At 37.3% G+C, this 14,303-nt stretch overlaps 1 protein-coding gene across 2 annotated transcripts in view; it reads left to right on the top strand.

Annotated features, from left to right (window-relative positions):
* The first annotated feature begins 2,955 nt into the window (after nt 1-2,955).
* The window catches only part of gask1a (golgi associated kinase 1A), a 49,553-nt gene continuing 38,205 nt past the window's right edge, over nt 2,956-14,303 (top strand). For both annotated transcript variants that reach the window (XM_067449804.1, XM_067449805.1), the window contains exon 1: nt 2,956-3,251. In XM_067449804.1, coding sequence (XP_067305905.1) covers nt 3,249-3,251 — 3 coding nt within the window. In that variant the 5' untranslated portion in view covers nt 2,956-3,248. The remainder of the gene's footprint in view (nt 3,252-14,303) is intronic.

The raw sequence follows: 14,303 nt of genomic DNA, 5'->3' as shown, positions 1-14,303 counted from the left end.
ATATATATATATATATATATATATATATATATATATATATATATATATATATATATATATATATATATATATATGGGTGATTCTTCAATTGGGGGAACTTTTATGTCCCCGGGTTATACATTCATGTTAAAAATATATATAATATATATTATAATTATAATTACGTAGTATACACACTACTAGATATACAACTAGATATAGGCTAATTTACTCTATTAATCTACTGAACTATGTATAATTTACTCTAATAATCTACTAAACTAAGTAAAATGTAATATAATATATAATACAAGCTATGATATATAATGATATCGCTACTATACAACCAACACCTCAACACCAATGCAAATGCCCCACAAACCCCACAAGAGGCGCGAGGTTTCGAACCACTTTTATCCGAAAGCGATACTCCGAATGAAGCAATGACGTATTCAACAGAAAACGAGGCCTCGTTTGTCATCGTCACGTGATTTTCACGGAAACGATACAAGCCTTGAATCGGGGCTTCATCTGGAACGCCCCTTTTTGCTCGACACAAGCTCCGGAGCCTCGCTTCAGATGTCCCATCACTACCTTGAGCTCATGAACGCATGTACTAACTGTTCAGCATTTTGCATTGAAAGCATGTGCCGTAATTTAGATATATTTTTAAGATGATAGAATGCGGTTTTACAGATGCTAGAAACGTGGCTTTCAAATAAAAGATTGGTATCAAAGAGCACACCCAGGTTCCTCACTGACGACGAGGGTTTGACAGAGCAATCATCGAGTGTTAGACAGTATTCTCGGTTACTACTTGTGGAGCTTTTCTGTCCAATAATTAAAAATTCAGTTTTATCTGAATTAAGTTGCAGGAAATTACTATTCATCCAGTTTTTTATATCAGCTATGCATTCCGTTAATCTTGTGAATTGGTAAGTTTTGTCTAGGCGTGAGGAAATATAGAGCTGAGTATCGTCAGCATAACAATGAAAACTAACGCCCTTCCTAATGATATCTCCCAGTGGTAGCATATACAGGGTGAAAAGCAACGGTCCTAACACTGAGCCTTGCTGTACTCCATACTGGATGCGGAGGTTCTAGGTGACTTACCCAAAGAGGTAGTTAATAGCATCACTTCAGCACGAGCACGTCTACGAGACGGGTATATGCTTTGAAGTAGAACCTGTTTGTTTAGTGGTGTTCTTCTCACTGAGGAGACCCCCGAAGATGTTTTATACCATCTGTGGTTTCCTTCCTACAGCAGGGGTTGGAGCGAAGGCTGTCTCCCTCAACCCTCAAAGTTTATGTTGCCTCGGCCGTGGAAGGTAAGTCAGTTGGGAAGCACAGCTACTAGAAGGTATGCTTTCCCATTGTTATCCAATACGTCACTGAACGGGTCATGCAGAACAGCAGAGAGGACTTCTCTGTGTGAGCCCTGTCTCATCAGACAAGAGAGTTTAGGAGTCTCTCACAGGGCACTGGAAGAAGGGCAGACTTTTGGTAGGGATTCCTATTAGTTGGTCTCATACGTGGAATCGGAAGTGATTGACTGAATTGGAACATCTTGGTTACGCATCTAACCCTCGTTCCTTGAAGGAGGGACTGGAGACGCCACGTCCCGTCACCATGTCCTCTGTGCTCAGCTCACCTACAGCTCACCTACTCGGCTCCTCAGCAAAAAACTGATTTGATGTAAGCACCTGTGGCTCATTTATACCCGTTGCTCCGTGTCATGAGTAGCTGGTGCAATCATTGCATGCCAATGTGCATTGGCTTGTTTAGTTACACTCTTGCTAGTGAGATTCCTATTTGTTGGTCTCAGACATGGCATCTCTGTTCCCTCCTTCAGAGAACAAGGGTTACATACATACCGAGACGAATTCCAAGGTGAAGAATTGCCATTATCATTTTAAAGTTCCATTAATTTTGTTGCAAATTTGATTTTTATATCTCTATGCCTATAGTTTTTACTCATTTTATTTCAGTTTTAAGTTATTCTAGTAGTGCATCATGAAAAAGAAACAACGCTCATTCCTGTTTGGGGGGTCGTCTCACGGTTGCCCATCTAGTGAACCTGTTGTTAATTTCATTAACACCAAAGCAGCTAAAAACTGATTAACAACCCCCTCTGCTACTTAACTGACCAGATTAATATCCCAGAAATTTCACTGACTTGATGCTATTCTCAGATTAAAAAGTGTTCCTTTAGTTTTGCAAAAACTTCACAACAAATCCATTCTCTAGAAAACAAACATATATTGCATCTTTTTACTCTGCCAACCTTCAATGAGGCAGGCACTTCCCTCAACAAGGGGGCTTTTTACTCTAAACAGATGAATTTAGAAGTGTAAACTATTGACACAATAGTTACATGGACCACAATCTTCCCTTAAACTGTAAATCACCATTCTACCAGAAGAGGACAGTATAATCTCAAAATAAGTTCTCAAGGTCCAATAAATCATTTCTAGACATAATTGTTGATGACCATAACACAAAATATTAAATAATGAATAATATACTTTATAAACCAGTTTCTTTGTGAAATTAAAGTTAAACCGCTGTTTGAAGCCTTACATACGTTTATAAGCTTCCTAGTTTAAGGACAATCATTGTTAGAGCAGTGAAATCATAATTTATTAATATTGGATCTCCTTCAAACAAGGTTCTTTTTTCTTCTTCTTCAATGATAGTGGAGGCTAACGCCAAATTGCCACAGAAATGTAGCATTACCTCTATTTGTAATTACTTTGGTGGAAATTACAGTTACCATAGTAAATGTAATGAGATCTGTTTAAATTTGTTTAAAGATGTTTAGATTTAAATAAATGAAGATCATATACAACATTTGTGCATTATAGCAATACGGTGTAACCCCTAGAAGCGCCCAGCCCAGGACAATAAATCTCCTCAGTATGTTTTTTTTTTTTTTAAGTCTCTTCTCATGTTACACAGCACATTCCTCTCCAAACCTCCACTCTGCTTTTCCTTCTCAAGTCTACCATCCTCCTGCAACGTGTTGCTAGAGATCAGAGCTGTTCTGAGACTTTGGAGACTGCATTGGAACCTGAAGAATTAACCAAGGGAAAGTCACTAAACGATCTGACTTTGGATGCATCTCACATATGGTCCAGTTAAGATGAGAGTAACTTGCATGCTGGAATAACAGTGCGTTTGAATGAGGAGCGCAGGAATTAAGATGATGTGGCGCTGATGCTGTGAGTGAACAGCCAAAGCACATTAGGCTGCTGACGTTAGTGTTTATAATGGTAAGTGTCCCGTTGAGAACCGTTCATTATTATACATTTTCAAGTAACTAGATTTTATAAAGTCATGCAAGTCATGTTCATTGGTGAATTATCAAATACCTGAAAGCATGAATTGTCTGAATGCAAACTCTTAACTAAGTTGTATAAGTTGGAATGCATGTTATATATCTGAATTCACTGGAAAATAATAGCGCGGAGGCAGATCAAAAGAATTTGCCTCAAGTGCTCTTTCCAGGACATGGCACTAAAGCACATTGTGTGAATTGATATCAGATTATACTCTGCAGAAAAGCCTCTTCCAGTTATGCAAGATCCATCCAAGGCTTGTACGACAACAATGCCTAATGTTTTTCAGCATTGAGAATTCTTTTAATCATTCATCAGAGCTCCAGCCCTCCCCAGCAGACCCTGTTAAACGCCCTGACTCAGCAGACACAAAGTTCACTGCCTTCTGCCTGTGAGGGTTTAGTTGCGACTACCATGCATTGAATTGCAATTATTTGCAGAGAAGGTTAAGAAAATGTATGTGTGCTTTATCTGCCGAGAACTGAACCTCTAAAATAAATCTAACTAATCAAACTGACCTAATGAGTATTTAAAGAGCAGAATGTTGAGTTGCTGGAATCTTATAAGTGTTTAGGGTGTGCATGTGATTGATAATCAGTTGAACTTCATTCCAATGTGGAGATGATATGTAAAAAGTGCCAGCAATGCCTGTTTTGTTTACAGAAATGTTCTAAGTTTAATATTGATAGGTGGTTGAAGACTTTGTTTTATAAGTCTTGCGTTGAGTCGGTTATAACTTTATCTTTATTATACTGGTATAAAGAAAAGATTGTGGTGGTGAAAATAGTCAATACCAGTGGTACAATTATAGGAGCTCATCAGAGCCATCCTACTGACTTATATAATTGTCAGGCCGTAAGGAAAGCACAATCCATTTTAATGAATAACTCCCATCCCCTACAGTCTGAGTTTAATTTTCTACCTTCTGGACTTAGATTTAGATTTCCCACTGTTAGAAGCAACAGGCATAAACATTCATTTATTCCTCCTGCGGTCTCTTTGGTAAATGGGAGGAGTTGTGGGAAGTAGGTAGACGTTTGTGCTGCTGTTGTCTTGTGTTGTTTTCAGACCTTATAGAGTCTTGTATGTATGTATGCTGGCCCTGTTCTAAAACAAATAGCCCTTCGGAGACATAAACAAATGAAGTGAAAGTTTTATGAGGTAAAATTGTTTGTTATCTTTGATGTGGGTCACTGTAGGCACACGTGTATTTAGAATATTTTCAATCTTTGCTGTTATGGAACATTACTGAGTTGTATAATACAGGGATTTCCTTACTTTTTACATGCAGGTAAACAAATACAATTTTCTATCTCGATAGTTTTTATTAAAAGCCAAGTATTTTTTGTACCTATTGCCTAGAGATTTAAACAACACATATTGTCTCAAAGCAGCCTCAAAGTAATTTACAGGGTCTTCAAATATAAGACTTTCAAATTCTGCTGTAAAGCAGCTAAAGACAATAGTGACATTAATATATTTTAAATTGAATACTTTCAAATATAACAATGGCATTTTTGTCTTTCTAGAGTTTCTATTATTTTTTTAAAGTTTGTTGCCTCGGCTCATGCACATTATACCGCAACGGACAAATTGAAATTATTTTCATATATAAAAAATAAATATATTTATTGAAAACATAAATTTCTTTACCCAGACACTTGAACAAACATATTTATCCAGTTTGTAATGCATTACAAATGTCATATTTAAGAAGAAAAAAGTAACATTTAAAATTTAGCTGTTGCTCTCAGGTAACGTTGTACCACCATGTAACACAAGTATTACCCCATATCCAACCCGATCACACATAAATGCGTATAAATAATATGAGTGTGCAATGTCGTGGAATGTATACGCCAAAACTCATTTTGGCGTGCATATGATACGCTATTTTTTCGCGTGCATATGATACGCACTTTATGGCGTATATATGACACGCTCTTGGGTAGGTTTAGGGTAGTGGTGCGTATATATGACACGCTCTTGGGTAGGTTTAGGGTAGTGGTGCGTATATATGACACGCTCTTGGGTAGGTTTAGGGTAGTTGGGTGGGGGGTTCGTAAGTATAATACGCCATAAAATGCGTATCATATGCACGCGAAAAACAGCGTGGCATAGACACGCCAAAATGAGTTTTGGCGTATATATTCCACGACATTGCACACTCGTACTATTTATACGCATTTTCGTGAGAATAGCCTGCCATATCAGTTTATCATATCAAGTTATCATATCCATCTTCATCCTTATCCTCATCCTCATCCTCGCCCCCAACTCCCATCATCTCACCTTACTCTCTCCTGCTGGATTTTCACTATGACCTAATCTTAATCATTACAGTATAATACCTCATTTTGTGAATTTAAGGAATTTAATCTTCTTATTTTTTTTAAGAAAATTAAATGATCAGACCTCACAGCAAGATTTGGTTGCAGACAGCATGACATGCTTTTTACAACAAAAGCAAACCTGCGACAGATAGCAGTGATTTTGTTATATTTGAATTGTAGTTAGCCAATTTCTTTCTTTCTTTTTTAATGACGGGATACAATTTTACTTTGGCAAGAGCTAAGACTTTTTTCTTCTGGTGAACCTTCAAACTGTTTCGTTGGAATGGAGATGGTGTTTAATTACAGGTTGCAGGGTTGTTGAAACCAGGATTCTACAAGCACCCGCAACTGTCCATCTGTTGCCCTTGCTGCACAATAATACCCAATGCATTATTTTAATAATATGTGTGGTTTATAAATGTCTAAAGCCCTATATGGGGCTCGGCTCATGCACATTATACCGCAACGGACAAATTGAAATTATTTTCATATATAAAAAATAAATATATTTATTGAAAACATAAATTTCTTTACCCAGACACTTGAACAAACATATTTATCCAGTTTGTAATGCATTACAAATGTCATATTTAAGAAGAAAAAAGTAACATTTAAAATTTAGCTGTTGCTCTCAGGTAACGTTGTACCACCATGTAACACAAGTATTACCCCATATCCAACCCGATCACACATAAATGCGTATAAATAATATGAGTGTGCAATGTCGTGGAATGTATACGCCAAAACTCATTTTGGCGTGCATATGATACGCTATTTTTTCGCGTGCATATGATACGCACTTTATGGCGTATATATGACACGCTCTTGGGTAGGTTTAGGGTAGTGGTGCGTATATATGACACGCTCTTGGGTAGGTTTAGGGTAGTGGTGCGTATATATGACACGCTCTTGGGTAGGTTTAGGGTAGTTGGGTGGGGGGTTCGTAAGTATAATACGCCATAAAATGCGTATCATATGCACGCGAAAAACAGCGTGGCATAGACACGCCAAAATGAGTTTTGGCGTATATATTCCACGACATTGCACACTCGTACTATTTATACGCATTTTCGTGAGAATAGCCTGCCATATCAGTTTATCATATCAAGTTATCATATCCATCTTCATCCTTATCCTCATCCTCATCCTCGCCCCCAACTCCCATCATCTCACCTTACTCTCTCCTGCTGGATTTTCACTATGACCTAATCTTAATCATTACAGTATAATACCTCATTTTGTGAATTTAAGGAATTTAATCTTCTTATTTTTTTTAAGAAAATTAAATGATCAGACCTCACAGCAAGATTTGGTTGCAGACAGCATGACATGCTTTTTACAACAAAAGCAAACCTGCGACAGATAGCAGTGATTTTGTTATATTTGAATTGTAGTTAGCCAATTTCTTTCTTTCTTTTTTAATGACGGGATACAATTTTACTTTGGCAAGAGCTAAGACTTTTTTCTTCTGGTGAACCTTCAAACTGTTTCGTTGGAATGGAGATGGTGTTTAATTACAGGTTGCAGGGTTGTTGAAACCAGGATTCTACAAGCACCCGCAACTGTCCATCTGTTGCCCTTGCTGCACAATAATACCCAATGCATTATTTTAATAATATGTGTGGTTTATAAATGTCTAAAGCCCTATATGGGGCTCGGCTCATGCACATTATACCGCAACGGACAAATTGAAATTATTTTCATATATAAAAAATAAATATATTTATTGAAAACATAAATTTCTTTACCCAGACACTTGAACAAACATATTTATCCAGTTTGTAATGCATTACAAATGTCATATTTAAGAAGAAAAAAGTAACATTTAAAATTTAGCTGTTGCTCTCAGGTAACGTTGAGAACTTCAACATTAGTTTGTGTTCTCTGATCTTGCATGAGCGTGGCATCTTTGATTTTTGGCCAGCTTGAATAGCCAGATGTTTTGAAACCCCCCCAAAAAAAAACATTAATCTAATGCACATCTTTTAATGGCTCCAATGATTTTGAAAGGTCTTGTTTGTATGTCTGTTTGTTGTTATGTTTGTGCTTATGATAGCTGGCATGGCTTCGACAAGATTAGAAAAACAAAACTCTGCTTTTCCAGGTTTTCTCAAATAATATTACTATTCCTAAAACTGACTGTCAAAGCTGAAAAGTTAAAGTGAAAAATAGCCTACATCATTAGTAAAGTGTGCTTTATAGCTAAAGCATTTGCAGGTGAGGTTGAACCGTTCAGCTATTAGTCAAAACTTATGTTGTAACATCTGCGAAATGTGACTCAACACATCTTGAATTGAATTGTAAGAAGGGAACTATTTTTGAAAATATTCTATGCCATCTGTTTGCCAGTTATTGCTTGGCTGACTTAGTCACTCCTGAAAGAGCAGTGTTTCCTACTGATCACTTTAAGTATTGCTGTCCTAGATTCCCAAGCAATAGTTAAGAACATCAGGCATATATATGTTCCTTCTTTCAAAAATAAATAAATCGTAATTGACCCCAAACCTTTGAACGTTAGTTCTATGTAGCTAGGACAGATACCTCAATATCAACCCGATCACACATAAATGCAATAGTACGAGTGTGCAATGTCGTAGAATGTATACGTCAAAACTCATTTTGGCGTGCATATGATACGCTGTTTTTCGTGTGCATATGATACGCACTTTATGGCGTATATATGACACGCTCTTGGGTAGTTTTAGGGTGGTGGGGCGTATATATGACACGCTCTTGGGTAGGTTTAGGGTGGTGGGGTGGGGGGTTCGTATGTATAATACGCCATAAAATGCGTGTCATATGCACACGAAAAACAGCGTGCCATAGACACGCAAAAATGAGTTTTGGCGTATAAATTCAACGACATTGCACACTCGTACTATTTATACGCATTTTTGTGAGAATAGCCTGTCAATATACTTCAAATAATATTATGTACAACAAACTACTTATAACAATTAGTAATTAGTAAGGGGAAAATATTAGTGTTACTTGTAATACAATAATATTCTCTGAAGTATATTGAGGTATCTTGTAAGTACCATCCTAGCTACATAAAACTAACGTTCAAAGGTTTGGGGTCAATTACGATTTTTTATTATTATTATTATTTTTGAAAGAAGGAACATTCATGAACATTTATGTTGTAATCATTTTAACATTTATGCAGATAACCCTGGAAAAAAATCATGGTTCCACAGTTTCAACAAATATATTAAGCAGCACAACAATTTTAACTGTTTCTTTGAGCACCAAATTAGCATATAAGATATAAGATTTCTGAAGGATAAGCTTCATACCGATGCTAGTGTTTCTTTATTCTGTGACCATCATCCACCAGTGATGTTGTGACAGTAAGACTGACTTTTATTTCACCATAAATTGAGATATAACTCTGACTCAGACACCATTATCTAGAAGTCATGTCTGCAATGTTATTGGCCTGCCTGTTAATCAGAGGCAGCCAATGAGCTGTGCACAAACATGGCAGAGTGAGATAGCCACCAAGGGAATTAGAATTGATTGTTCGAGGAAGTTGTGACATTATAATAATAGCTTTTCAAATTGCCATGGAGTAAAAGCACCTGCACACAATTTCACCTGCACACAGAGCTTTTGGAGCAAATCAGTGTCAGGGAGAGACTAAATGTAAATAATCAAGAAATATGATGATATTTTTGTTTAGCTATATCTGGAGGCACTGCAAGAAGGTTATCTATAGCCTGTTACTGAATTCATTTGGTTCTTCCAGCAAACAGATATAAAATTTTCTGTAGATATGCCTGCTTTTTTTTGTAAAGACAAACTCACTTTGTGGTACACATTGGTGGTAGGTTTTTCTCTACCCCATTTAAGGGGGCTTTAGCTTCGCTGTGTTTCTTCTACATAAACATTAATAAAAAAATAAAATTAAAAATAAATAATAAAAAAAACAGTATTCGATACTATGAGGTATTAGTTATGGTTTTATTCCACCGAATAAAATAAAATAAAAAAAGGTAATTGCGACTTTTCATCTCACAATCCTGCTTTTTTCTCTCAATATAAAGTCAGAATAGTGAAATATAAACTTACAATTCTGAGAAAAATGTCAGAATTATGAGTTATAAAGGCAGAACTGTGAGATCTAAACTCTCAATTACGAGACCTAAAATTGCAATTTCAAGAAAAAAAAGTCATATTTGTGAGTTTGTATCTTACAATTCTGACTTTATTTCTCGCAATGGAGACTTTATATCATCCAATTCTGACTATATAACTCAAAATTCTGATGTAAACTCACAATTGTGAGATAAAGAGTTTTTTACTGTGGCGGAAACAAGCTTCCATAATAAGTTGCACCTTTAGATTGTACCCATAGATATCTATTGTTCCAGCATTGTTGTGCATTCTTATTAATGATAAAAGTTTATTTTTTCAATCTTCATATTACATTTCTAAAAAATAAGACATAAAATGTACTCAAAATTGCTTTCCTGTGGCAAAGCACAACAGTTGCCGACCCTGAACGGAATGGTAATTTGAATTGTGTGACTTGGATGCACCAGTGAGTGGTCGAATATGTTTCTACTAAAATGATTGTGCCAAAAGAATGGCATGATAACTTTATTATATGTGGTCTCTCATACCTTACTGAGCTTTTGTTACATTTTATTCAGGAGCTTTTAAGGTAGGCCTAATTAAAAAGCATTTTCAGATGTTTCAGTGTGGACAAGCAACTGTAAGAAAATGCTTGAAAACGCTAGCGTGGATGGAGGTCGGTGGATGTAGTCTAAAGCCGAGTTCACATTGCCTGATTTTATCCCCAATTTTGACTCGCCGACAGGTTTTTGCGAAATTCGCTTACAAATGCCCGAGATCATAGGCAAATTGGTGCTCGTGAACGCGAGTGACAATCACACAGTGTGAATAATCAAAGATGCGATCAGAGAGAATCGCCGATGAGTCGCCAACGCCGGTGAGATATTTGGCATGCTAAATATCTGGACCTGTCTGCGATTCAAACTCCTGAATGACACCCCAGATAGTCATGCAGTGTGAACTCATCTGTCGTCGATCCATCAGTCAGTGTGAACACATCAGTGACTAAATGATACCCCAGATAGTCATGCAGTGTGAAAATAGCAGTGACCCGACGAGTTTGAAAATCGTGCAGTCTGAACTAGGCTTTTAAGTCCTCCTAAAAATCTGTGATTAACTCAGCACCCTTCAGTGAATATGAGATCTCTTTTTATGGCAGCTGCAGCTGTTTGCGATTATTTTACTCATTTCACTTTCTTTCAATCCTCCCAATCGTTGTAAAAAAAAAACTAATCTTAGTTACATATAAGTATTATTCTTCCCTCTAGGCAGTGGCAAACACGGTCATAGGTGACATAGGGCAGAAAAGTCCCCACACTCAGCTCTTAGTCACAGTCAGACTCCAAGACTCTATTCATCATCCAAAAAAACTATCTGTTCAAATGAAATTACAAACATTAAATGCAATCAAATATGCCACCATTACTGGCATCAAGAAATTAGACACATCAGCTCATGCCAGGGCCAAGCCCACCTATAAGTCGAAAGTTGCTTAACCCCAAATTGCTCAATTATGGTAGTAGAATTATTATTATTATTATTTTTTATTTTTTATTTTTTTTGTAACACTTTGTTTCGATAGTCCACTATAGACATTCTACTAATAATAAGTATCTTGGCAACTACATGTCAACTCCTATCATTAGACTATTAGTAAACTATCTGCTTAATATCTGCTAACACTTTATTTTGATGATCCCCTAACAGACATTTTACTGACTATAGGTAACTAGTACACATAAGCCTATTATACTTACCCTAACCCTAAGTTTAAAGTCTACTAATATCTAAAGTGGACTTTCGAAATAAAGTGAAACCTTTCAGGTTGACGTTTATCTCCACTTAAAATCATATATAGGAAATGTCTCCGGTTGCACATGCAACACCAGTTCCCATAGAAGGGGAACGAGATACTGTTTCTTGATGTTGACACTATGTCAATGCCATCAGTGTGACCATCCATGACATCTCAAGCAGAGAGCGACAAAAGGGCACCTGCTGTACACATAATAACAAATAACACGTTTTGTCTGAAGCAGATATGCAGACAAGCCTGAGGCATGGCAACAAGATGCAGTGCTTGATCCCGGGTTGCAAATGAAACCTAAAACATCCCTTTTTGAAGTGGAACTTTGACGCTGCATCTTGGTGTTGATGCTGAAGGGGTGCCTGGCTCACTTAGTTTTGAGTATGCACAAACATAGTTGAAATAGCACTTAATGGCTCTACGGAGATTAGTCAAATGTGCGTCAACCTCAGGGCACATATGTGACCTGCATAATTTGTATTGTAGAACTATTCCGAAGCCTGAATTTTCAGGCATTAGTGAAAACCCCCCAAGCTTCTATGCTTCATAGCAAGGGAAGTCCTAGCAAGTACTCCCTACAAGTACTTCCCTACATAGCAACATCCCTACTTAAAGACCCAACAGTAGTCGGGGGGTAAATTAAATAGAGCTACCTCCTTAACATTGCCCACATAACTTCATTCAGCAAACATTATCTCCTAAGGCAGCACTTGTCAAGAGGAAGTAGGCGAGGAAGCAGAACGTCTTCAGATATGTGATTCTAAGTGATTATTTAAAAAAAAAAAAAAAACTACTCAACTACTTCTACTCAATCCCTTCGCAAATTCAGCAAGGTTGCTATAATCAACACAAGCTAAAGAAGAGGTGAAATTATTCCAGACCTCCTCAAGTGGGGCCACGGAGAACTATTCAGGGTCTGTCACACCATAACCTTACAGCGATATGCTAGAGCTGAAATTATGAGAAATCATTCTTTCTGAGGTCTTGCTTCTTTCTTTTCTTTCTGTCCCCTACTCCTTGGAGACTTCTGGCCCTGTTAGCTATCTGCTGATGGAGTGGAATTAGATCAGCGTGGGATATATTTCTTGAATGCCGCTGACTGCCCTCTTAGTTCCCCAAACTTTTTCACATCTCTCCTATTGGAGGTGCAGAAAAGACTGTCCAGATGTCAAGACTGGAGCGGCCGATGGCAACGGCTGTTTGTTTGGTGTAAAATCTGTAGTGCAACGCTGCTCATGGACCACTTGAGCAGACAATCCCTGCCCCGATCTAAACCCTTCAGCAGGGGTATACTATACTCCTCATATTCTCCTTTTGAAATCATCTTCTGCAGACATATTGGGTCTTATTTTAACGATCTGAGAGCATGATCTGAAGCGCATGGTGCTGTGAAATGGTCAGTGAGCGAACGGTCAGTCCAAAAGTGTTGTACCTAGTCTCTAAATGAGTCTTGGGTGTGTTTTGGGTGTAAAGTTCATTAAACCAATCAGAGTCTCAACTCCCATTCCCTTTCAAATTTACAAGCAGTAAGACTGAACACTTCTCCAGAGAGGAATATTTTAAAATGTTTATGTGCTGCTGCGCATCTCTGTCTGTGTAATAAGCGTGTGTACCAACTTACAAAAAAAAGAAAAAAACTGCAGCAAATGCTTCAATACAGTCCTTTTCAGTTGCCTCAAAATAGCAATACACCAACAATGCGCCTGAACACACCTCGTTTTTAGACCAGCTGGTTTTTAGACCAGCTTTGGACAAACATTGGCGCAAGTCCATTTGCTATTTAAACAACATGTCGCTGGACGTGAAAATTATTGCAGTGCATCAGGCTGAAACTAGCAAAAGACACATTCCAGCAGGATGTTATTCCCAGATAACCAAAAATTGATAACACTACTCATCCGGGTACTACGAGTTATCTTGACCGGTACTATTACCTTATCTTACCGGTATATGCTTAACACTGTTGTCGACTGTCTAGCGCCATCATGGTGGCTGTAAAAAACAAAACTGCCATACAATGGTTGACGTCAAGGGTTTACTCTATAAAGTATTAAATATGGATATTTTTTCTTACACCAACGCATCGATTTTGAATCAGAAAGCTTCTATTAACCCATCGAAGCCATGTGAGGCACGTTATTTGACGGACAGCTGCTTTTTTGATTTGTTAGCTAGGACATTTTAATAACTCTGATTGTATTCGTCTGAAAGAAGAATTTCATAAACACCTATGATGACTTGAGGGTGAGTAAATTATGGGTTAATTTGATCTTTTTTGGGTGAACTAACCCTTTCAACATTCATTTCAACATATATTTTAAAAACAAATCTTCAGCAATAGATAAAGGCATAACGCAGTTTGAACTGTTGTTTTTTTTTTTTTTTTGGAAGCTTTGCGTAAGAGCTAATAAAATATTTACTTGAGACAAGTAATGTTAGCCGTGTAATAAGCGGGATAATGTACACCTAGCCAGTTGTTTTCGCAGAATAAACCCCGACAGAGTGATCAGGATCCAGACACAGTCCTTAGTTTGAGTCCTAACATATTACTGTAATGACATTACTTTTTGTATAAGATATGTAAGTGTAAGATATCGTTGCTCAATTCCAAAGCAAACATTGCAAATATTGTAGGTATCCTCAGGTGTCATAAAATGTGGACACAGAGTGGACACACTTTCTAAAGCACTTGATGCTTGGTTTAATTTTTGATTATCCCGTGCTACAAGCAAAATGGCTCCTGAAAAAAGCTGATGTGTATTACAG

This window comes from Pseudorasbora parva, chromosome 7 (genome assembly GCF_024679245.1).
Source record: "Pseudorasbora parva isolate DD20220531a chromosome 7, ASM2467924v1, whole genome shotgun sequence".
Lineage (NCBI taxonomy): Eukaryota > Metazoa > Chordata > Actinopteri > Cypriniformes > Gobionidae > Pseudorasbora > Pseudorasbora parva.
This window is presented reverse-complemented; position numbering and strand designations above follow the sequence as displayed.